The 24,608-nt window shown below is 37.5% G+C and overlaps 1 protein-coding gene across 1 annotated transcript in view; it reads right to left on the reverse strand.

Moving 5' to 3' along the window:
• The window catches only part of LOC145981528 (chymotrypsinogen A-like), a 75,403-nt gene that overhangs the window by 32,153 nt on the left and 18,642 nt on the right, over nt 1–24,608 (reverse strand). Inside the window, exons 3-6 of the mRNA XM_083114830.1 lie at nt 23,549–23,705; nt 15,496–15,662; nt 7,397–7,492; nt 4,301–4,446 (exon numbers count right to left, since the gene is read on the reverse strand). Coding sequence (XP_082970956.1) covers nt 4,301–4,446; nt 7,397–7,492; nt 15,496–15,662; nt 23,549–23,705 — 566 coding nt within the window. The remainder of the gene's footprint in view (nt 1–4,300; nt 4,447–7,396; nt 7,493–15,495; nt 15,663–23,548; nt 23,706–24,608) is intronic.

Consider the following 24,608-nt stretch of genomic DNA (forward strand, 5'->3'; position numbering starts at 1 on the left):
TATATTTTACCACGTTCACACCAATGTAACTTGTAATCTTGATAATAATAATAAAAAAGTGGTAACGTCGTCGCCTTCTAACCAAGGGGTCCATGGTTCGATACCAGGTGGAGATATTGTACAGTGGTTCTGATCCTTTCAACTGTAGGTCGAGTCTCGATTAGCCTATCTGTGCATAAAGCGTACTTATGTCCTGGTGCCTAAAAGGACCATAAAGTATATCTGGCGTTCCCTCACTTTTCTTCTCCCTTTTCTTTATTGCTGCAGGAGAGCAGATCGTTCACCAGAAAGCAGACACACGCCGACGCAAAATCAGAATATGTATATACACAGTGTATGTGTATGTGTCTGTATATATATACATAGTATATTGTTGTACAGAATGAATATTGCACAGAAGAACTAGATTTTGTAGGGGGGGCGGCACAAGAAGAAAAGGTGGGTTGTATTCCGTATGGTAATATACAAGATTGTCACTGGGCCTGAACCATCTTAAACGTACTGTGGGAGTATTAAATTCGACAATCCTTCAAAGGTTTTGAAAATTGTAAAAATTGATCGCCCAGCACTTTGGGAAAGGTTAATTTGTGAGATGCTCCCAAAGTAGGAGAGGGGGGCTAATTCAATTTGAAGCAATTGGTACAGAAGGGTACTCAATTGCAGAGAGAGGCCGTAGCACCTCCACCATGTTCTAATCCCCTTTTACCAGGGATCTGAGGTCACAGGGATGCAACAATGACACATTTAGTTAGAGCTTAATACACTTGTGATTGAATCTGCTCCAACTGAGAGAAAGGAGATATGGATAAAGTTCAGTTCGATGTAAAGTAAATGAAAGCGAGCCCTTGGGCGAGCTAGCTTTTATAATCTTTAGCCTTCGAACACGCTGGATCAAGTTAGATCCACGTATTTACCTCTCAGTCAAAACTCTGAGAAAATAACGATGCGTGCACATTCTTGAGATTGCTCGGCGGTTGGACAATTCCAATTAATGAACAAGGATAAATAATCTCCTGACGAGGTTTTCTCGTACTTTCAATCACCACATCTCTACAATATATATATATACAGTATGTAACATTCTTATTCGTACACACGGATTTTCAAAGAAAATGCTTTAATATCTGAAAGGAAATGCACTCTTTTGAAATTGTTTCTTTACAATTCAATAACTAATATCATTAGGAACATAAAATCTTACCCACATTCTGTATAACCAATGACAATAATAAATTAAATGAAACTGAAAGACAAACATGCCACTTTTTGTACAACTTTTCTATTCGTACACTTAATAATATAAAAGAAAAAAGTATATTCAGAGCAAATTGACTGACAGTTCTAATACTTTGATGCGTATCCCTTGGCTTTAATTACTGCTTGACACCTGTTCTTCATAGAATTAACCAGTTTCCGACATGTTTCATAGCTTATTTTATTCCACTCGGCTTGTACAATAGTTTTCAACTCTTGTTTGGACTTGACGCCTGCTTTATGGACTCCCCTCTTCAAAATTGCCCATAAATGCTCAATGGGATTTATGTCTGGACTTTGAGCTGGTGTTTGTAGTAGTTTGGGCACATTCCATATTAGCCAATTCATGTTAACTCGAGCCTTATGCTTACTGTCATTGTCTTGTTGGAATCTGTAGATAGGCGGCATGTCCATTTTTTGGGCACTCTGCTTTACATTGTTGTTCAATATGTCCAAATAGACATATGCATCCATGATACCATCAATAAACTGGACGGTACCAACACCTTTGGACGACATACAGCCCCAAATCATTAATGACCCACCACCGTGTTTAACTGTTGGAACTGTGTTAATGTGATGATTGTCTTTATTTGATTTTCTCCAGACCCTATTTATCCCATCTGACCCGTATATATTAATCTTGGACTCGTCTGACCATATGACACTATCCCAGAATTCCTGGTCCTTGTGGATGTGCTCTTTCGCGAATGAAAGTCTATTCCTGCGATTCACCTTATTTACATACGGCCTCTTTCGTGGTAGATATTCTGCCATGATATCCATGCTTCCGTAAGGCACGTCGGACAGTTTGATCGGACATCATCTTTCCAGCAACATTTTCTACTAACGGTTGTAATTGAGGAACACTTAGTCGGGGGTTTTCTCACACTCTTTTTAAAATAAAGCGTTCATCACGTTTATTCAACCGTCTCTCTTGGTTTTCTCTGCACATTCTGTCCAATTTTTCGTACGAATAACCTCTAAGGGCCAAATTTATAATAACATCCTTCAGATCGGAACTAAGTTCCTTCACCTTGCCCATTTCGAACACGCTAATAGATGATGGGCCTACAACAGTACCTACGCCAGCATTCCGATTGACGGGTACCGCACCTGCATGTTCAAACATGTTGCAAACTGCACGAAATCGCCCGAATAGCGGTGGCGCTGTATGCGAGGAAGATTGAAACTCTTGCCTGTACGAATAACAATGTTGCATGAAACATCGTGTTTTTCTCTTTTCACACAAATTATATGCTCTGTTTATACACTTTGAACATACATTTTTATTGACATTTGTTGGTGAAACCTTCATTAACATTAATTTCCAGTTACATATGAAAATTATTATATTTACTAGTAGATATGACATTTTTTCCTCGGAAATTCTATGTGTACGAATAACAATGTTACATACTGTATATATATTGTATGTATATACGGATGGCCATAAATCTTTCCCTCATTTTCAAAAAAATATTTAAAAAAAGTATTACACGTACAGTCCTATGGTTTGCTTCAAACAAAAGAGCTCATTAAGTTCTTTGGACAATGTCAAAACACTTCCACATGTGCAATGTTTGTTGCCCGCAGAACATTTAATCGATATTCGATTTCTCGCAATGTATTCTCCAACCATTCTTGGGTGACACCTGTTTACTTTCCCGGACATGTAAAAAGTAGTTTCGTCTGAGAAACACACACGCTGCAGGTAATTATTGTCGTCATTGATCCTTTGCAAAATCTCGGTCGCAAAATCAGCTCGACGGGGAGGGTCATCCTGCTTCAAAGCTTTCACTAACTGTAGGGTGTCCCCAAGGAAATGTAGGATTTAAGAAAAACCATTTTATATATTTAGTAATTGCAAAGTTATTACAGCGTATCACGACGAAGGCGTGACTCGAGTCCGGACCCCTGGCGTCATAACTCGATAGACTAATCTCTTCGCCAAGGGGTCCGGTTGAAGCGCTGGAAATAGCTTCTCACAAGTACATAACACCAGCAATCTTCAGTGGATCTTAAAAACTCCGCTGACACGCGAATTTACTGGAAATCGTACGAAAATAAGTAAACGCAGCTTTATGCAAGAAGCATGGTTAACGGCAGGACGCGGACTCGCCAAAGGCCTTAACGATAAGAAATCTGAATCTCCCTTAAATAGTTCAAGACACCAGCTCTCGGCCCCAGTTGTAATCAGAAAGATATCGAGTGTACAGTTGTTGCCTCCAATTTATGGGTTGATTATCAAAAGAGTTGCCACAAGGAGTGGTGCGCTATCGGAGTTTCATTTCAGGGACTGTACCTTAAGATGTACATGAACGAGACGATCATCTCTACAAGACGCCATAGGTAAACGAACATTCCTTTATTCCTTATCTATGAGTCTAACCACCCTGCCAGACCAGACAACCGAAGTGTTAAAATCGAATGTTTAGGTGGTTTTTGTTTCACAGGGGCTTTGCTTGTTTACCCGTTACCTTCGTTTCTCAGGGGTTCGATCCCGAAACCCGAGGTTTTTTTTATACGAGAGTATTTGAAAGGGTGAATGATCATTGTCATTAAAGTTGGAAAAGAATATCCGACAAATGTCCTCCACGAATCATTTGACACACTCGAATTCTTTTGACAAAATTCTAAATCACTTTTCGCATAACTGCGGCTCAATACCGTCGATAACTCTTTGAATTTCTGCTTTCAATTGAGGAATCGTTCTTATTTTCACAGCATAAACTTTGGGCTTATGAATCCCCAGGAAAAAAATTGGACAGTGTGAATTCACACAGTTGTTTCATTTGGTGCGCTTCTCTTACCGAAAATATCAGCTAATTTGCTCACAGTTTCCGTGCTTGTAATGGATTTTAACGATAGTCACTCGCTCCTCTGTCGTGTAGCGCTCCATATTGACTAACCGCAATGTTTTTACTACAACATGTGACCTAGCAGAATGCTGCCAACCTTGCGGAGAAAAAATGGCGCACAATTTAAATCCTGCGTTTACTTTGGGACACCCTATATATGTTATGAAAAGTAATGTTATACTTACCAAACAACCTTTGGCTGCATCGCCTGATGTGCAAATGTGGCTCTGCTGTACTTCCAATCCATAATAAGACGATATAAGCTCCTGACACTCCTCTTGATTAATAACTATCGAATTGCCTTCCTGAAGGACAGGAGATGAATCCAAAGCTAAAAGTATAATTATATTCACTGTTTACTTATTATAATCTGTAATTCAAAGACTATTATCATAAACAAAGTCAGGTCATTGGCAAGGCTGTGTTATATTTAAGCCTTAGCTGTTTCTGAAATAATCGAAGGGTTACAAAAATTTATTGCAAGCAAACTATTGAGCTTACGTTAATGAAATCAGTCCAGAATGATCGTATGCGTGTAAGTTTTATTAAGCTGAGGGTTCATATGCCTGAGGATAGGCCACACTCGCATCACTCACAGTGTTTTGTTCAGTGTTTTGGTCCCCATGATCACCGGACCTTACACCGTGTGACTCCTTTTTCTGGGGTTTCATCAAAGACAGGGTATTCGTCCAACCGGTGCTGCTTGATATCTCAGCCCTAAGGAAGAAGGAGACAGACTATCCTGTCGATGTGTGCCGTGTCACCAGTGGTGGACACATTTGCAGGTATAAAAAAAAAAACGTTTGCGTTCCTCGTTCGTTATGGACTGGTTTCATTAACGTAAGTTCAATACATTACTTGCAATAAATTTTTGAAACCACCCAATTATTTCTGAAACACCCCGTATAATTTTCTAAAGAAAGGAGACCACATGATGAAAGGTGAAGTTTGGGACACGGAGACTTTTGGAAATTATTCACTTCCACAGATAAAAATAACGTTGAATAACATTAATAACTAACTACCTATGTTGTATTTGAAGTACTGTAACGTGCCTAGTAACGTTGCCAGACTGACAGTTATTCTAATGCAATTATTTTATACATGTTCTGTTATTAAATATTTGTACAGTTTATGTTATATTATTGCCCATGAGTGGTCAACTATTATTTTACATTGACTTAATTATTGTAGTGTTGTAGCACACAGTTATGGCGCCAAGAGCACCTTGCTAAAGGTATCGTGTTTCCGTGGGTATGTAACTTACGGCCTGCCAGTTGCAGAAAACAATACTTTTTGTTATAAAAAATCTCTACAATTTCACCATTCGAGTTACATTAACTCTTTCCAGGAATCTCAGGGGGGAAAGCACCCTCTCCCCCCTTGCGGGCGCCTATGGTATCGGTATCGGTTCAAAGTGGTATCGGCTCAGTCCTAGTGAAATCTTTTAAATTGTTCTCCTGAAAAAATGCAAAAATTGAGATACGACCAGGGTTGTGCAATTACGCGTAAAAGAAAGTTTTCTACATGAAAACAAAACATGTTTTTTGCGATGGTTTTTGTTATGTATGGCAGTTGGCAGTGGTAGAAAATAAGAAAAAGACTTTAAAAAACTTTCATTCAGAATTTACATGTGGAATTTTATTGGAATTTTACAAACTGCCATATTCACATTCAGATCATAAATAGCCTATGCAATTGTATAATACGCATGAGAAAGGAATTTGAAGTTCTTACTAAAACTTATAAATCCAATCCAAATAAATTGATATTAATCGTTGTGTTATATTATATTGATTGATTGATTGAATTAAAATGGTATTGGATGCGTCGGCAGTGTTATATTATAAGTACAAGTACTGTGCAAGACGTATATATCAACAAGTTTCTCAATTTTTTAAAAAATATGTAAAATAAATAACATTTTTATTTGTAAAAATCTGTTAGAGAGGGTGAGGGCGTGAGGTGGCTGTTTAAATAATCTTAAGAAAATAATGATTTTGTGATGAAGTACATAAGAAAATTATAGTTTAGTTGTACCTATAATTGAAACGAAATAAAATTAGTTGTTTTACATCTGCGTAAAAGACTGGTTTTCTACGCGAAGTAATTTGCTAGTAACTTACTTACTAACTTACTTTTTCTTTCCCTTTATGCTGTTTGGAGTCGGGATCCTTCAGCTATCTGCTAAAACTCTTTCTATCTTGTGTCATTTTCTTAACTTCCATTAGTGTCTTCCCTTGTTTTAGTAACCATCTCTGACAGGTATTGTTCCCATTCTATCCGTCTTCCTCCTCCTCTTCTTCCTTCTGGTCTCGCATCCATTACTTCCTATTCTACTGAGGTCTTCTTCTTCCTCTCCTTCTTTCTGGTCTCGCTTCCATTACTTGTTTTGGTTTTCTTTCTTCTCCCATTCTCATGACATGGTCATACCAGCCCAGTGTCCTTCTCTCTATTATCTCTTCAACTCATTCTACTTGAAGCTGTTCCCAGATTTTAGTGTTCCTGATTCTGTCTCGTCTGGTTTTCCCTACCACTCTTCTCAGATAGTTCATCCCTGTCATCACTGTTGCTGTTATTCTACTTTTATGCTTGTTTTGGAGTGTTAAGCTTTCTATGCCGTAGAGCATTGTTGGTGTAATTATGGTTTTATTATTCCTTTATTTAATGTTTTCTTGTACCTCCCTCTTTCCTATTATTGTATTACTTATTTGGTAATATATTTTATTTGTTCTTAGAATTCTGTTATTTATTTCTTCTTCAAATATTCCATCGACTGTTATTATTGTTCCCAAATATTGATACCTGTTAATTTGTTCTATCTGTTCTAATTGCCATTTTATTTCCAATCTCCCTTCATTTTCATGCTTTTATATATGCATTACTTTACTCTTCTTTGGGTTCACTATCATTCCTCTATCCTATATTGAGCTGGCCCATTCTATTACTGTATGTTGTAGTTCCTGTTTAGTTGATGTTATTAATGCTATGCCATCAGCATACAGAAGTGATTGTCTATAAACTGGTTTCAGTTTCCTATTCCCAACATTACATTTTCGAGTTCCTCTTCTACATTCTTTATGTATTTGATCCATTAGTAAATTTACTAGTAAACTACGCGTAATTTACGTATAAAACGTAACGAGTAAATTACTTTGCTGGATACGAGACTTTGTAAATAGATCGACGATTTGTCTGCAAGACCATCTTACCTCTCGTAGTACTTGAACGTCACACTCACACAGAAGATGTAAAATAATACTAATAATCCTTTAACTTACTATCAGTCTCACCCCATCCTGTCAACGTCACAGATTGTTGTGTAAAATCCACTTGTGAGTCAGAAAGTGATGGAAGGCAAATTGGCCTGATTGTGTCTACAAAGAAACAGAAACATAGACAAAATTAAGACTTATACTCGTATCCTCGACTCACCATGAGCGTATTGAAGGGCATGGGAGGGGTTTAACGTGTTCAACAACTCCCCCTTTTGGTTCAGTAAATTTGTCCAGCTTACCTGTTTGTTCATAAAAAAATATTCACACTTATTTATTCTTTTCAATTCGAGGTGTGCAGGACGGACGGGAAAGAAAATAATTCCAGATACTATTTCACGATAATTTCGAGACTTTTTCTGGACGAAAAATTCCTAGAAAATTCACGACATTTTGCTAATTCTAGAATATTAGCTCATATGTAATTTCTGCTCGAAACAATTGTTTTGAACTTGTATCACGAATATTACCATTTCATTATAAGTTTGGTGCAAGAAATTTTCTCTCCGATTTGTTCCCATTGAAGATATATCTGCATCTGCATTAGCTTCAGTCATCACTTCTACTCTCTCTGCGGTGTTTGTGGATTTAGAAAAATGTGGTTAGTCAAGGATAGGATGGTGCTGCTGTATGAGTGGTAGAATTAAGGGGTGAGATCAATAATTCCGTCGAAGTATTCGAAAGCATTTTTTGTGCATTGTGCAGCATAAACTTTAAATCTAGTACGATATACAGTAAAACCTCGTTAATCCGGACTAATGGGGGGATAATAATACCGGTTTAACGAAAGTCCGGATTAACTGAAATAACCTAAAAGAACAGTAGAAAGTGCATTAAAACTCCGATTATAGCGAAAAAGAATTTCATCAGTGGTTGACTGCCTTTTCTTTGGGAAGTTCTCCTGTTGACCTCTAGTCACATTCAAAATATTGCATTCTTCTTTTTCTTTCTTTTTTTTGGTATTTTGCCTGTCCGGATTATGCGAAGTCCGGATTATCGGCGTCCGGATTAGATAGGTTTTTCTGTATTTAATTTATTTCAGAATCTATGCGTTCAATTTTTATAGTCAGTGATTGTATCACATATAAGAGTATTAAAGCCCCCCTGGCGCAGTGGCAGCGTCACCGCCTTGTAATCAACGGGTCCCGGGTTCGATACCCGGTGGAGGCACATATGACCGCGTGCACCAACGCCGATTATTTCGAAGTTCAGATGAACGAGATACATTTTAATCCACTCTAAATGAACTTGGTTTAAAAATTTGCATTGCACCAACGAAAAACGACGTTCACGATATTCCGTTCAACTGATCTGATCTGAGATTAATTTGTAAGGCTATACTTGATTGGTTGACTAAAACAAATTACAATCAAGAACTGCATAGAGTAGTGTGTCAAAGTATCAACATGTAGGAGAAGAAAGTATTTCGGGCTGCAAACTTCCCTGAATTTGAGAGATGTAGTGTCGACGAGTACAAGGATGTAGTAGAGTGTAATGAAAATAATAATATTAAGAAGAACTGACAGCACAACACGAAAGGAGAAGGAAAAAACATGGAACCTGCTTCTACGGGGCTTTAATGCCTTACAAAATACAATCGATTTTGATGCAACTGATGTCTCTGTTGTAACTTGGTAAGTATTTGAATTTTTCATTTCTTAATTCTTATATATTTATATTGTCGCGTCGTGTAAATAGCCTGTAACAGGTATTTTCGTAAAATTATACAATCATATTTCCAACACCATGTATCAATATCGTAACATTGCTCTATTCTAATTTACCGTGCACTTGTTGTGCTCTATTTCTCTTCTAGGGAGAGTAACCTCCCTTGGCTCGACCTGTTACTTCACCAGGCAAAATAATTAGCATAATACTTAAAAATAACTAACAAAAATGGTTCAATCAAATTAAAGACATAGAATTACTACCGTATTCATTGCCATGGATATTAGGGGAAACTCAGTTCTTTTCTCTTGAATGATAGATCAGACGTTCAGGTGATTAAATATGTACAAATGGTTTCGTTTGAATTTGTTTTTAAGTTCATTTTATGCACAGTAAGGCTAATCGGGACTAGACCTACGGTTTAAAATGGGATCGGAACCACTTTGTCATGTGCCTCCACCGGGTATCGAACCCGGGACCCCTTGATTACAAGGCGACGATGATACCACTGCGCCATCGGGGAGGCCCTATGTACAATGAATTACATATGAAATAAGACCCCCATAAATTGACATGATCCTCTTTAATACATATACACACACACACACACACACACACACACACACACACAAATATATATATATATATATATATATATATATAAGAGAGGTTCGTACTCTGGCCTAGGCCAGCAGTACTAGTTCAAAAATGTATTTAGCTTGTCACTAGTATACATGTTATGTTTCTCTAATTCCTTCCCTTTCTTGATTATAATGAAAATTGCCTCTTTAATTGAAACATTGTAATATATATATATGTGAGGTTCGTACGCTGGCATAGACAAGCAGCACTAGTTAAAAAAATGTATGTAGCTTGTCACTAATATGCATGACATTTTCTCGAATTCCCTCCTTTTCTTGTTTATAATGAAAAGAGGTCTCGAAAAAATAGACTAAACTTGGTTGAAATTACAACAACTAATTATGCGCTGTTCTTGAAATTATATAAAAACAAAACTATTATCATTCTTTTTCCACCCTGTCACTGCCCCTTTAATCCCAGATTAAATAAAAACCGGACCCTTGACAGACTCAAATCAACAAATATAAACTAATACTTTCGCGCAACAAGTTATTTAGTTTTTCTGACACGCTTAGACATATACTGTACTTCAAATTAAACGCGTCACTTAATCCTCTCGGATACGACGTTTCTCTAATAATAATAACAAATGTCCACCGGAAACTAAGCATTGGCTTCTTAGTAAACGAATCAAGAAAGAATTGCGTAGACTTATCTATGTATTTCGATGTAATAAAACGGTTGATCCGTTACCGCTAGCCATTTGACTAGCCCCGCCACTCTATCGTCACCGAAGAACCTTCCAAAGGTCTCCTCCTCTTGCCCAAGAAAAACGTAAGAATGCCAACCCCCGTTACTCAATCAATTCCCTTATATAGGCGATTCGAAAAGAGCCAGTAAACAGGGTTTTGTCCATCACCCTTCAGGATTGAAAGGACAAGATTTTGAAACTACCCTCCTTTTGCAAGCTGGCTTTCACCGTCACGTAGGCCAGCTCTGCATAAAATAGAAGTATGGCTGTCACTTAAAAAAATAACATTGAACATACATAAAAACTAAATATAAAAAAGGATATTGTACTGATTCTATCATTACACACTTGAACGTAATATATGACATGTATATATGTTTTGTGTTCGAGGGAGAACATATTTAAAAACATTACGACTTTGCACCACAGAACCACAAATTATTATTATTATTATTATTATTATTGCAGTTACGCCCTCAATATCACTTTCTGCTCTTTTTATTTCCAAAACAAATGCCTGCAGTCGAAGCGTCAGTATCGTGAACCAAGATCAGACACCAAAACGGTGGCAAACGGCCGATCCGAAGAAAAACTTGTTTTGATGTTAGTAGTACAAAACAGGATATTACTGGGACACAAAAAGTATGACCCCTCAGACTGGTTTTGGCTACACTTAAAACTAGGTAAAGATGCTTATATAAGCTTATTGCCTACAGTGTGCTACTCTGTAGAATCCAAGAATTTAGTAAAAAAAGTCCTCGGGATTTCCCGTAAAAAGTATGACCCCCCTTAAATTGATTTGGCTACACGTACAAAAGCTGCGTCTGTCAGATTGTTGTCCATAGGATTGTAAAAAATATTGCCCTCGCGGCATTGTTTTGGCTACACTTAAAACTAGGCCAAGATGCTCATATGAGCTTATTGCTTTTAGTGTAATATTCTGTAAAGTGTAATCTTATTAGCTACATACACACACACACACACACACATACAAACACACACAAGTTTACTTCTGGTCTACTTCTATTGCATCATGTTGCGCAACAAATTATTATGCAATATTATGCAATATTGTGCATTACAGATAATTAGATGCACCGTGGCAAAATATCGGGACAAATTTTGGTCTCTGGATCTTAATATTACAGCTACTACACAAAGCCTGTTTATATCGACCGTCCGTATGGCGATGATGACGCACCTTGATATTTGTATCCGAAAATTCAGAATTGCATACCGGGCATTTTTCTGTACTGTTGTAATCTTCGATTTCATCCTCTGTTAAAGGTAGCATAGGTTCTGATTTTAACAAAACAGTGAGGGCTATGCTACGGCACACTTTTTCTATTTTACGTGCAAATTTTTTAACAGCATCTGGTCCCCTGTATAAGTATGATTTACTAACAACACCATCCTGTACAACCACATAACAAAAACTAGAAGGTTCATGTAGCTGATACGCTGTGCTTGATGATTCTTCAGGATCTGGGCTGCAGAATTTAAGCGGTTTGAGATTTGATTCAAAATCACAAACTATATACGCTGGGTGCTCCAACAAGGCTTCGCATTTTTTGAATTCGGCATTTTTGTTTGGTTTATGCATAACCATATGAACAGGTTTATGGTTGCCACAGCATTTTAAATGTTCAGCCAACTTGTTTCTAGCAATTTTGGTATTTTCTTCATAAACACCATTTACTATTTTTTGACCATTAAATACAGTCAAACATCTTCGACACAACTTGTATATTGTATTGGATTTGGCTAGTTGTTTTCTGACTAAAGCCTGAAGATTGCGTATCAGAGTTTAGTGATAAGTACCATCCCCCTCAATTAAGAGCAGATCAATCGGGACAGCAGAGTCATCATCAAGGTTGCTGATTCTAAGAGGCTCTATTATGCAATCGCCACGACTAGCCGAAGAAATAAACACATTAATAGATAAAGGCATACCATTGCTATCTTTGGCCCTTTTTTCGAATTTATCAATATTCTTGACATACATTGGATATTCTAAGCCCTCCATAGCATCATCAAAATCATGTTCATGCTGTTTATAATGACTTATTCGCTCTGGATGATCTAAAACTGGAAACAAAGCAGCCAAAATAGACCACAAAAAGCATTTCTGGTTGGTATTTTCTACGTTAACCACGGCTTTTTTGTTTTTGATATTGTCAGGTAAAGGCAGATATGTAGAACCTTGTAGAGGTCTGAATTCAGAAATATTAACGTAGAGCCTGTGTGGAGATCCACGAAGACCCCATCCTGATTCTTTAGCAGCAAACTCAGAATGTTTGATAAGCAATTGGTCTATCAACCTGCTTAGTATTTCGTTTAAGTTTGTATTTGAGTATACAGGTACAGTTTCTGTTATGTGGGGGTGTGTAAATTTTGTACCGTTTGGTTTCTTATATTCAGTATACATCTTGGCTCTGATACGAAACGGTAATCACTAAGTTGACCGTCAAAACTACTATGAATAGGTGCATTGCGTGCTCGCTTTGCCGGTCTAGTATTATCGGATGAAACAAGCTTTCTTTTTAGACCATATGTAGATGGCTGTGGGGGCAATGTTGATGCCTGTGCAGAACAAGAGCCTATATGCCTATTGAAGCATGCCTTGCAAAATTTTCTATGGCATTTTGGGCATATTTTAGTGGGCATTTTGCATTTCTTAGGATCACAATTACGTTGGTGCTTAGCCCAATTAGAGCTAGATATATTCTTATCGCATTGATTACAATATTTTTGATTTGGCATTTTTTTTCGTCGTATGTATTTATATACAATTTCTTGAGGTTCAAATCAAAGCTATATGCTTAATAAAAAATATCAGTTGGGTTCAGCAGTGTACTTTGTATACTTAGTGTGTATACTTTGTATGTATACTTAGTGTATATACTTAGTGTGTTACTATTTTTGGTTTTGGTATTTATATATAATTTTTGGTGGCTCAAATCAAAAACTATATTCTTAATAAAACTATATATTTAAAAAAAGCTGCAAAAAAACCCGCAGGTGTCTGATAAACTATGATAGGTCGTAAATCATATGCCACAAATGCGTGTCCGCACAGGCATGGCGTGTACATAGAAGAGCAATGACCTATCGCCACAGAGGCATGTTAAGCAGAAGAATCAATAACGTAGCGCATGTCATACAAAGCAACGATCTGAAGAAGCCTACTGCGTGTCGAGCAACGACCTACCTCCACAATGACCTAATGCCCCAAATGCGTGTTATGTAGTAGAAACCACATTGATCTTGTTTAAAACTCAGATTAAGAGCATCAGCTTAGAAACTTATATACATATAGAAACATAGAGTGTGTAGTAGGTTTTTACTATGAACAATATATATATATATATATATATATATATATATATATATATATATATTATTCAAGTATAATAAATTGAGATGGATATAAATTAGTGTATCTGCCTGACTCTAAATATGAGTGGATTATAACAGACAACAGACTAGTTTATACAAAATATAAGCCTTTCGTACAGTATACCAGAAATACATTTAATATGAATAATAAGAATTTCTGTATATCAAACCGAACAGACCTGTAGTCCAGTCTATACGAGTCTGTTATATTTTTGTGTTCTAGTTATAGGATATTCTATATTACTAATACTTAATTTTTAACAAAAAAAATTATGAGGAGCACTGCAACAACACGTCCATACTCTTCAACCACTCTAACAATACTGACTGATCTGTAATGCACAATATTGCATAATATTGCATAATAATTTGTTGCGCAACATGATGCAATAGAAGTAGACCAGAAGTATACTTGTGTGTGTGTGTATGTGTGTGTGTGTGTGTGTGTGTATGTAGCTAATAAGATTACACTTTACAGAATATTACACTAAAAGCAATAAGCTCATATGAGCATCTTGGCCTAGTTTTAAGTGTAGCCAAAACAATGCCAAGAGGGCCATATTTTTTACAATCCTATGGACAACAATCTGACAGATGCAGCTTTTGTACGTGTAGCCAAATCAATTTAAGGGGGGTCATACTTTTTACGGGAAATCCCAGGGGCTTTTTTACTAAATTCTTGGATTCTACAGAGTAGAACACTGTAGGCAATAAGCTTATATAAGCATCTTGACCTAGTTTTAAGTGTAGCCAAAACCAGTCTGAGGGGGGTCATACTTTTTGTGTCCCAGTAATATTCTGTTTTATACTACTGATGTTCCTAGATCGCGATCAAGTGTTGAACCGTCTTCGTGCAATGTATTTTTCCAGTGATCCTTTCCCGATCCGAATTTATGTTTTGATCTTCGTTCGCACACACGGCCAATAGTGGTTCGTATCGCACCCTTAAACTGTATGTCCAGTCCCGGTTAGCCTTACTGTGCATAAAGTGGACTAAAACACCAACTCAAGAAAACAAAATAAGTGTATTAAACAACTCCGATTTCATTTTGCAACAAGGAGGAATATCCCACAGTAAAACCTCGTTAATCCGGACTAATGGGAGGGGGAAGTTGACCGGTTTAACGGAAGTACGGATTAACTGAAATAACCTAAAAGAACAGTAGAAAGTGCATTAAAACTCCGTTTATATCAACAAAACATGTTTATTATGGTGCATTTAAAGGGCATCAGCCTAAATACACTATACAGTACAGTACAAAGACCGTGGGAAACAGAATTTCATCAGTGGTTGACAGCCTTTTCTTTGGGAAGTCCTCTTCTTAACTTCTAGCCAAATTTAGAACCTTGCATTCTGCTTTATTTTCTTTTTTTTGCCTTTTCCCTGTCCGGATTAAGGGAAGTCCGGCTTTCAGGGTCTGGATTAACGAGGTTTTACTGTAATTCCAGAATTGTAGTTCTTTGGAAGTAGCTTTTTAAAAAGTACTTTCCATTTCATTTTATGTAAAGAAGGTAGAAATTCAATTAAATTGTGGCCTTCCATATGGTAGCAGATTTCGATACTAAAAGTTAACCGTCCCGCCCTTTCGTGACCTATATAAGCCCGTGAGACTCACCCTTAACACCAAGTGTGCTAGGAGTTAGACATTACTTTAATAGCAACTCATGTAATGTGAAGTGAATGGATAAATGCAAATACAATCACCTGACATTTGAATTGGTTCTGGAAGTGTGATGATGGCCACGTTATACTCGATAGACAAACCACCATAATAGTTCGGGTGGATAACTCCCTCCGTGCAGTACACCGTTTGAATTCCTGTTGCATTGTTTAGATCGTGGGCTCCTAGCATAACAAACCAGTAATCAGACCTGAAAAAATGAAGTTAAAAATAGTCAATAACTGAATCCATTGAGAAATTTAATTTTAAAAATGACTCTTTCTTCAATAAAATACATACTTAGCGCGGAAAGAGTAGTTGAACTACAATTAGTACAACCTTGGTGACAATGAAGTTCGACCAGAAAGGAATACGTGATTAAATGCACAGAGGCATAGGAGCTGGAATGGGTGACCCGCAGAAGTGACGCATGTGTGTAAGAGGAGGCGTGTGAGCAGGCAAGAATCGTGATCCCAGCATGTTGCACCCAAGGTCACGTAAAGAACGAAAACGGGGAACTATACGCGTGACATTGAACTTCGACCAGGCACCAGACCCATACGGAATATTCCAGATAGTGGCGCATTCGACGGAAGCATGACGTCACGGACACGATAAGGGAGTCCGCCGTATATGAGCGCGTGCTGTGCACCGAGGAACCGCAGTGCATCATCACCATGGCCAGGGGCAAACCTATTGACAACACCGTGAGGAGAAGAGTGGTGGAGTTGCAACGGGATGGACTCAGTGAACGGGAAATAGGGCGCCAACTGAACTTACCCAAGTCAACCGTCCACTGCATCATCAAACACCACCGAAATACGGGTACTACAGAGCCAGGTAAGGCCCCCGGTCGAAAACGCCTGCTGAGCGTGCGTGACCTACGGATATTTAGCCGCTATATCCAGACCAACAATCATGTTTCTGTGGCCGAATTACGACTGTGTACTCGAGAACGCTTTCACATTGAAGTGTCAACCAGAACCATTCGCCGTTACCTACAGCGATGCGGTTACCGAGTGTACAAGGCGAAACGTAAACCCTTCCTTTCCATGTTGAACAAAGGCAATCGACTAAGGTGGGCACGAATGTACCGGGGATGGACATTTCGGCAGTGGAAACAGGGTTTTGTGGACGGACGAATCCATTTTCAATGTTGTGTACGGGAAAATATGGAAAACAGTCATTTGTCGGAAGGAGGAACAGAATGAAGCAAAATGTTACGCACGTCGGGTATAGAAACCTGCGTCAGTGATGGTATGGGAATGCATGACGGCATCTGGGGTTGGCCCACTACACGACTGTGAGGGCATCGTGAATGCACACGCCTATACACGCATACTGGAGCGGCATCTTCCCACAGTGCGAAGGCACCTGTTCCACAGGCGGCGTCTCATCTTTCAACACGACAATGCCAGGCCTCATACAGCGCGGCTGACAAGAGAATGGTTGACTCGCCATCACGTGCGAACTCTGCCATGGCCACCATCGAGTCCCGACCTCTCGCCCATTGAGAATGTGTGGCGTGTTCTTAAGAGACGTGTGCAACAGAGGGGACCCACGACAGTGGCTGCTCTTATCGCCTGCCTGCAGGAGGAATGGCACTGCATCGATGTGGAATACCTTGAACGACTCGTCCGCAGCATGCCCCGACGCATTGCCACAGTTATTCGCCGACGGGGCGGCGTCACACCATGGTAAACAGGATCCCCTCTAACAGTGGTCGAACTTCAATGTCACGTGTAGATGGACGAAAATGTTTCATTTTGTGTGGACACCATACATTGCTGCGTTGCAGCGGAAATTTATGTTTTCCTTTGTTCCATGTAGCCTGCTGAATAAAATATGTTCAGCATATGCATGTGTTCTCCTTCTTTCACAACGCACTCCTATATTTGTGACTGGTCGAACTTCATTGTCACTAAGGTTGTAATTACAACGTTTACATCAAAGGTAATTTTACAATTACCTCAGTTGCTTACTTAACCTTCTTCTGTCCACTGAACTCTCTGACTACCTCTCCAACTTTTTATCAACTAGGTCGTCTATTACATTTCGCTTCTAGATTCTGTACTCCACGTTGGAAGTATCTGGCTTTTCACCACGTGACGAAAGGAAAAGAGTTGATATAGATGGTCTGTGAGACCATCGTGACGGGTGTGACATTCAGACAAATTTACATTCATTTTTAAAATACTTTCTCAGCACCTTCAAATATGTAACTCTATCAATTCATGTAATTTAATTTTCCTTGATGAAAGGTATCTATTTGCAGAATATTCCTCCCCTATCTCAATTCTCAGCTACAGGAAATACATTTCTTGTACTTTTGATTCTTCTGAGACATGAATTTATAAAAACTCTATGAAGTATATGAGTTTCCTGAAACAATTTCATTGTATTTTCACAAAGCAAACTTTACTCGACATTTATATGCTCTTAGTTTCTAAAAATATTACTACATACTTTTTTATAAACATAGTTTGCCTGTGACGTGTGTGACAAATTTTGTGATGGGTTTAACATCATGCACATGTAGGATTATGAAACAATGCAAAGGCTATGGAAATTATCATAAATAGATTGTTCAAACTAAAGTTTGTTTCGGAAATGAAGTAGGCTAATACAGAGATTAAGATATAGAAACACTAAATGATACAATTAGAACTAAATTTGAAATATTTTTGTTTTCTCAAGACATAGTACTGTATCATAATGAAACTAAATTAAGTTGAAGAAAAGACACATAAAATCCCACTTCTACTATAAAAAGTAATACGTTTGGCAATATGTTATTTGAAAGTCATGAAACTAACGATTTTATTATTAATTCAAACTTCTGCATAGTTTCCCCTTAATTTCGTATATACTGCTGGACAAAAAGAACCGGACACCTTAATATTTGACATCAGATTTGCAATTACTTATAAATTACGCTCTCAGTTTGGTAGTTTTTCTTAACTTTCGTTTATGTTCTAATTTGACTTATTAATGTACGTAGAACATCCTCAAAGTTTGTTTTCCGTTGACTATATTTCCAATAATTTAGTTAGCCTTCGAATCAGAACTTATGGGTTATCACAAAAGATGCAAGTGTTGGTTTTTTTGTCCAGCAGTGTATAATAAGTTATATTCTCAATAAAATTGAATTAACCTTGTTTGGCCACTTTCATATGGAATAGCTCTTTACTTTCACGATTTGCATACTTAAATAGTAAGATTTTTATTCTCATGAAAAAGAATTAAAAATTATGTAAAAAATACGATGTAAACGCAATTGAATTTCAACTAAACTGTACAAGAAAGCAAATTAGATGTGCACTTAGTAACTTTAATACACACCGTGTACTACAAAATTTCTGAGTCAAGTAGAAATTTGTTACTTAGCACAAATACAAATATCTAATTACAAGCGCAACAAGCTTTGTTGTGCAATATTATAGCGGCTGCTATGTTAAATAAACTGTCATCTCCAAATTTAAGAAGCAATTAAGGGAAATACGTTAGTTACAATTTGACATCTGTCTTTAGGGTCGATATTGTTTCATGAAAACAAAGACGCAACTCTTTAAATCGATAAATACAATGGTTATATCGTTTGCAGAATTAGCTCAACTTACTTAATGCTTGACAAAAATTGATACTTTGTGTTATATAATCACAGAAAGAAAGAGAATGGTTAAATAAGTGCAAATTCAATTAACAGTAATTTTAGGTAAAATAATAAAGAAACTCCGTTACTTTTAAGAAAATTTTATAAGTATATTTAGCAGTCGTCATAATCATTGTTAACAAAAAGAGCTAGTCATTTAAATTAATTCTGCTATTGTCAAAAAATAAATATTTCATATGAATTGTGATTGTAAAACAAAATATTTTTTCCACTTCCATATGCGTATTTTGTAATTTAATGAGCAGAAAAAGTAGAAATCATCATGTTTTTCTGGAAGGAGTAATCTCAGAAAAGTGGTTGGCAATGTTGCAAATGGTAACATTGTAAATCCTTCTTTCCATGTATACTAAAACACTAAAATGCTGACCAAGGCGAAATTTATTGTAAAAATACACTACAAACGTAATGCTTTCACCTTCTAACAGGATCTTCTTCAGACAAATATTCACAATAAATTATTTATTTATTTTCTTCATTTATTGTGAATTTCTATCTGACGAAGATCCTGTTAGAAGGTGAAAGCATTACGTTTGTACAGTGGGGTCGGAACGCCGGAAAATGTTTCACTTCCGGCGGAGAGCGTGCCCTTTGGGGGGCGAATACTACATTAATTCTCGAACCTAAAACCCCCCAGACCCTAAGTTTTTAAGCCCTCGTTTGTCTGTAATGGCGTCATCAAAATGGCGGTCATGACGAAGATTCTATACCCGAAACCTGTTAGTTTATTGTAGTTATTTATCATTCACGATATCTTATTTTTAACTCGTTTGCAGTTTATAACTGTATTATGATAATAAGAAATTAAAAGGACCCACTTTATCAAATAATATTAGATATGGCGGCCAATATGGCCGCGAAAAGTCTAAACATAACGCTTTCAGCTATTTGATCATGTTTTGGATCAAATCTTATGTTTTGGATGTGCCATGACTCAACGAAAGCATCCAAAATAGTGTCAGACTAAACCCATGAAATAATAATAGTTCAATTTTTTACAATCTGTATATGTACAGGGTATTTAAAAAGTCCGACACCATAGGGCAACTGTGTTATTAGTGCAGAGGGCGAAAAATAGAAAGAGAGGAATGTTGTTGGAAATATGAGGTTTTCAATATAATGTGTTTGAATTTTCAACGTAGCATGCACCGTTGAGACTGTTCGCTGGTACGAGCTTCAGTGAGAACTGACATTGCCTTGTTGCCACATGCTTCGTCCTTAAGGGTGCATTTACGTTATTGCAACACCGTACTGTACTCGTTAAATTGAGAATGGTGACGTAAAATTAGAGGCAAAGTGTGTGTGTGCGGGTGTGTGTGCGGGTGTGTGTGCGGGTGTGTGTGTGTGTGTGTGTACAGAAACACACACGCACACACACACAGACAAGCACACAACTACAAAACCTGTAATTGTGGTTAATGTTATCTGAAATAGAGGTTGTTTATTAGGGCATAGTGATATGAACAAAGGATAAAGTTTCGAAACGAAAGGGGCCTTAATTTTCCCCTTCTGATCAGTGTAGATCACCACTAAAATATATTTGCGCTCAGACAACATCTTCTGTTGGCGCAAATCGGAAATGCCAACAATAATGACGATTAAGAGAGTAACGGTTCACGAAGACTTCGCCTTCGGTGACCTAGGTTAGCCGTGTTAGTGAGTTGTGTGTCTCAATGAATAAGGACAGACATTTGGTACCGTTCATCAAAAGGAAGGAAGCAGTTGGAGTGGACCACAACTAGCAGAAAAAAATATATTAGAAATGGAATGATTCGTGTGTTACGGGTTACTATCTTCCGTCATCACGCTGATTCTCCTCCAGACGCCTGTGGCACACAGCCAAAAAGCCAGTGACACACATGGAGGGCGTAGATAACCATATCCCATCTTTAGATCCAGAGATACTCTGGTCAACTGGGAACATTAACTTCTGCTTGTTACGCTATCGATGAAATTGTGAATTAATTCTATTATTGTTATTATCCTGTGTTATTATTAAACCAGCCTGCCTCATTGGGGAAAGAACCGCAGTGGTATGTTTACATTTTTTCTCCTCCACAAGCTTTGCAAATACAGGTGAATTGCTTTGTTTTAAAATCATTTCCGAGAGCCCGAGGTACCTACAACTAAGGGGCACATGAAACAGTACTGCTTTAAAGAACAAGTGCGTATACATTAGTCTCGTCTCCGTGTTATTTTTGCCTATCATAAATAGATGCTTCTTTCTCAGGACAGCTTCACCTTCGTTATAGTTCCAGGAATTCACATCGCATTCGCAATATTTAAAAATATACGTTTTTTCCATAACAGCCATGACAACACGCTGCTATTACGTACTACTACTGAATGTAACCAAAGATTTATTCTACGTAGAGCGGCCATATTGGAAGCGACACTAGCGCTCTGGCGGTTATTTTAATCGTGAATAGCTTGTCGTGTTATTCGTAGTTATTACGAAACGAAGTCTGTGACAGGAGTGCTGCGTGTCTTTAGACGAAAGTTCAATGTTGGTCGACATGGACACGTACTGTCTCTGAATAATATATTGGCGTGGGTGAAGAAATTTAAAGAAACGTATCATGACTATTAAAAACTGAAACAAGCCAATGTTTACAAAGTTGCGGCTATTGATGAGAACCTACTTGGGCGCGTGTGCGGCAACTTCTAGACGCGCTTGCAGGAACACTAACGTAAAGGTGATGTAGTTTCTTTTAAAAAATAATAATAATAAGCTTGTAATCTGTAAGTAATAAATAGCATACGTACTTGTAGAGAGTTTCGCTTATTTTTCCCTGTTTCCATATTATCTATTACCGTTTGAAATGTGTCAGTGGGTTCCGTGCTACACTTTACAATCAACCAAAAAATATCATATTTCAGTAGTAATTTGGCGCAGATTTAGATTTCACATAATTTGTTAAATTTTTGTGTATTTACCACATTTCAAATGTCTCAATTTCTTTCCATTTTGAGGCAGTTTTCATTCGGTGCAAGTTCCGCAAATCAGATCAGCGCAGCATATTAAACTGTCACCACCAACAATTAACCCGAAAGGAAGGGGGGAGGGGTTGTCGGCCCACCACTTCTATTTATCTTTTTCTAACTGTGTAAATTTTTATAAAATATTTAAAATTAATTACATTTTAACTAGAATGTTCCCAATATTTCTGAATTACTTTTGTTCATAAAAAATATAAGTGTAATGTAAATAGTGTGACGATCACTGGTCAATCATTTGCACGATTACAATTCGTTCATAAATATTTCGAATTATAACACAAAGGTGAAGATACAACTTCTATGGATCTATGTATTAATAAAATAACTGAGCAATATGCAGTTCACTATTACCTGTATTTCCAATTCCATTGCTACATACGACTATTAGAATTCTAAATATTACCTCACTTATACAACGTTTAGCGCAATAAATAACATAAAACATAATTAACGTTATACAAAGTCATTATTACACATTTCTTTTAAAGCGTTAATAGAAGGTGACTTGTATAATATAAAATTAATAACTTCAATAAACATATAATTATATTATGCGGATCCACAGGACAATAGGAGACAAAATGCACTTGGTGGGCTTCTAAGGTGCCATCTTTGAAAGCGTGTAATTCGAGACACTTATGCCGGTGACAGTGTACAATTGGCTGGTAATGATGGTAATTATTATAATTAATAAACAATTGCACCTCTATAAACAAAGATAGCACTAATGAAACGTTATTATGGTTTTGAGTGAGTTTTAGTTAATGGTAAAATATGTGTGTGATACTCCTGCAATAGGTAATTGGTTATTATTATTTATTAAGGCAGTGATTGCTGCTACTACTGTCTTAAGCATGCCATTGATTGATTGATTTGATTTGGTGTTTTTAGTCCACTGTATGCACAGTAAGGCTAATCGGGACTGGACCTACAGTTTCAAGTGGGATCCGAATCACTATGTGCCTCCACCGGGTATCAAACCCGGAACCCCTTGATTATAAGGCGACAACGCTACCACCGTGCCATCGGGGATGCCTGCCATTTGCTGGTAGCTTTTTGCGATGTGGCAACAATCTGTGGTGGTAAGGTTAGGCTTGTTGAAATACGTTCTCTTAGATGAAGACGACGAAGAATGTATGTAGTAGCAATATCGACCGTATAAACGATGGTAAATTTGGTAATTATTATAATTAATAAATAACTGCATATATATAATCAACAAGGGAAGTAGTGATAATAACAAAATCGTTTCTTGAATTTTAGTGATAACAAAAGTGTGTACTGTTAAGCCCCCATGTAAGTAAGTTTCTCGTTCGAGTAAACTATGTTTAAAAACAAGATAAAACATATTAGGTGTAACTTTAAAAATAAAAAAAGTAGTGTACAAAATAATATTTAATGCAAATAAAACACTGAGTTCTACTTACAGTCCTGCATAACCAGACGTAATGACGTGCTTTTCTGTAATAAGAGCTCCTCCATAGCGGTAATTAGCGTAGTCCTGAACCATCACCTGCCAAGGGTAATTTCCTGCTTCGTGTCCATTCGCAATTCGAGAGCTTTGGTCTGTCTGTCCGCATCCTTCTACAAATGTTAAGAATTATTCAAAAACCATATTCATTAATAATTCCTTGTGAATATACACTGCTCCACTAGATCTAAGAAACACCAAGGGAACAGAAAGAGACAAAAACGAAACCAGGGTTCACCTTGTGTACCATTTTCCAATGTTGCTGGCCACTTTCGTTGCATGTTTCATCTGTACCTTATTGGTGTTCATAAGCCCTGATCAAGATCATTCCAAACATCCTCGATAGGATTGAGGTTTGGTGAGCATTCAGGCTACTCAATTCGTCTTCTGTTTCCAGGAATTCCGACACAATACGTGTGTGATGCGGGATAGCATTGCCATTGCATTTAGGTGGTAGAGCAGCCTACGGCTCGGTTCAGTAGCGTTTCGTCCGAAAGCGAAATTCGTAGAAAAATGCTACAGTTCGTCCACGACAATCTAATGAGTTGCGTTTCGTCCTAGCTTGGATTCAGAAATTTTAGTCATGGCAGGTGGCAACACTTTCTTACTAGCTGACGACTGTGAAGGTGATAGGTTATTAATATTTGCAAGTTCCAGAGGGAAAGAAATATTTAAACATTTAAGTGTGTTAGCAAGCAGTTTGCTCAGTTCTACACAGTTCACGTAGATTTAGGAAGCACAGAAAAGAGACAAATGTTACGCCTGCAGTTTTGAACTTTTCTACAACTTTGTGGACCAGTGGTTGGAAAATCCACAGGTTTCAATTGACATGTGGAACTGTCACCAAAGTAGACACAAATAACGCGGTTGAAGGATGGAATCACCGACTGATCTCAGTCGTGAGTAAAGGACACCCCCGAGTGAAAGATTTGATTATGTATTTGAAGAAAGAAGCGGAACATTCAGATGCTAAGATTGTTAAGATTGAAGCTGAATTTAGAAGGGGTGAAAAGGAA

Source organism: Lepisma saccharinum, chromosome 29 (assembly GCF_977018435.1).
Source record: "Lepisma saccharinum chromosome 29, izLepSacc3.1, whole genome shotgun sequence".
NCBI lineage: Eukaryota > Metazoa > Arthropoda > Insecta > Zygentoma > Lepismatidae > Lepisma > Lepisma saccharinum.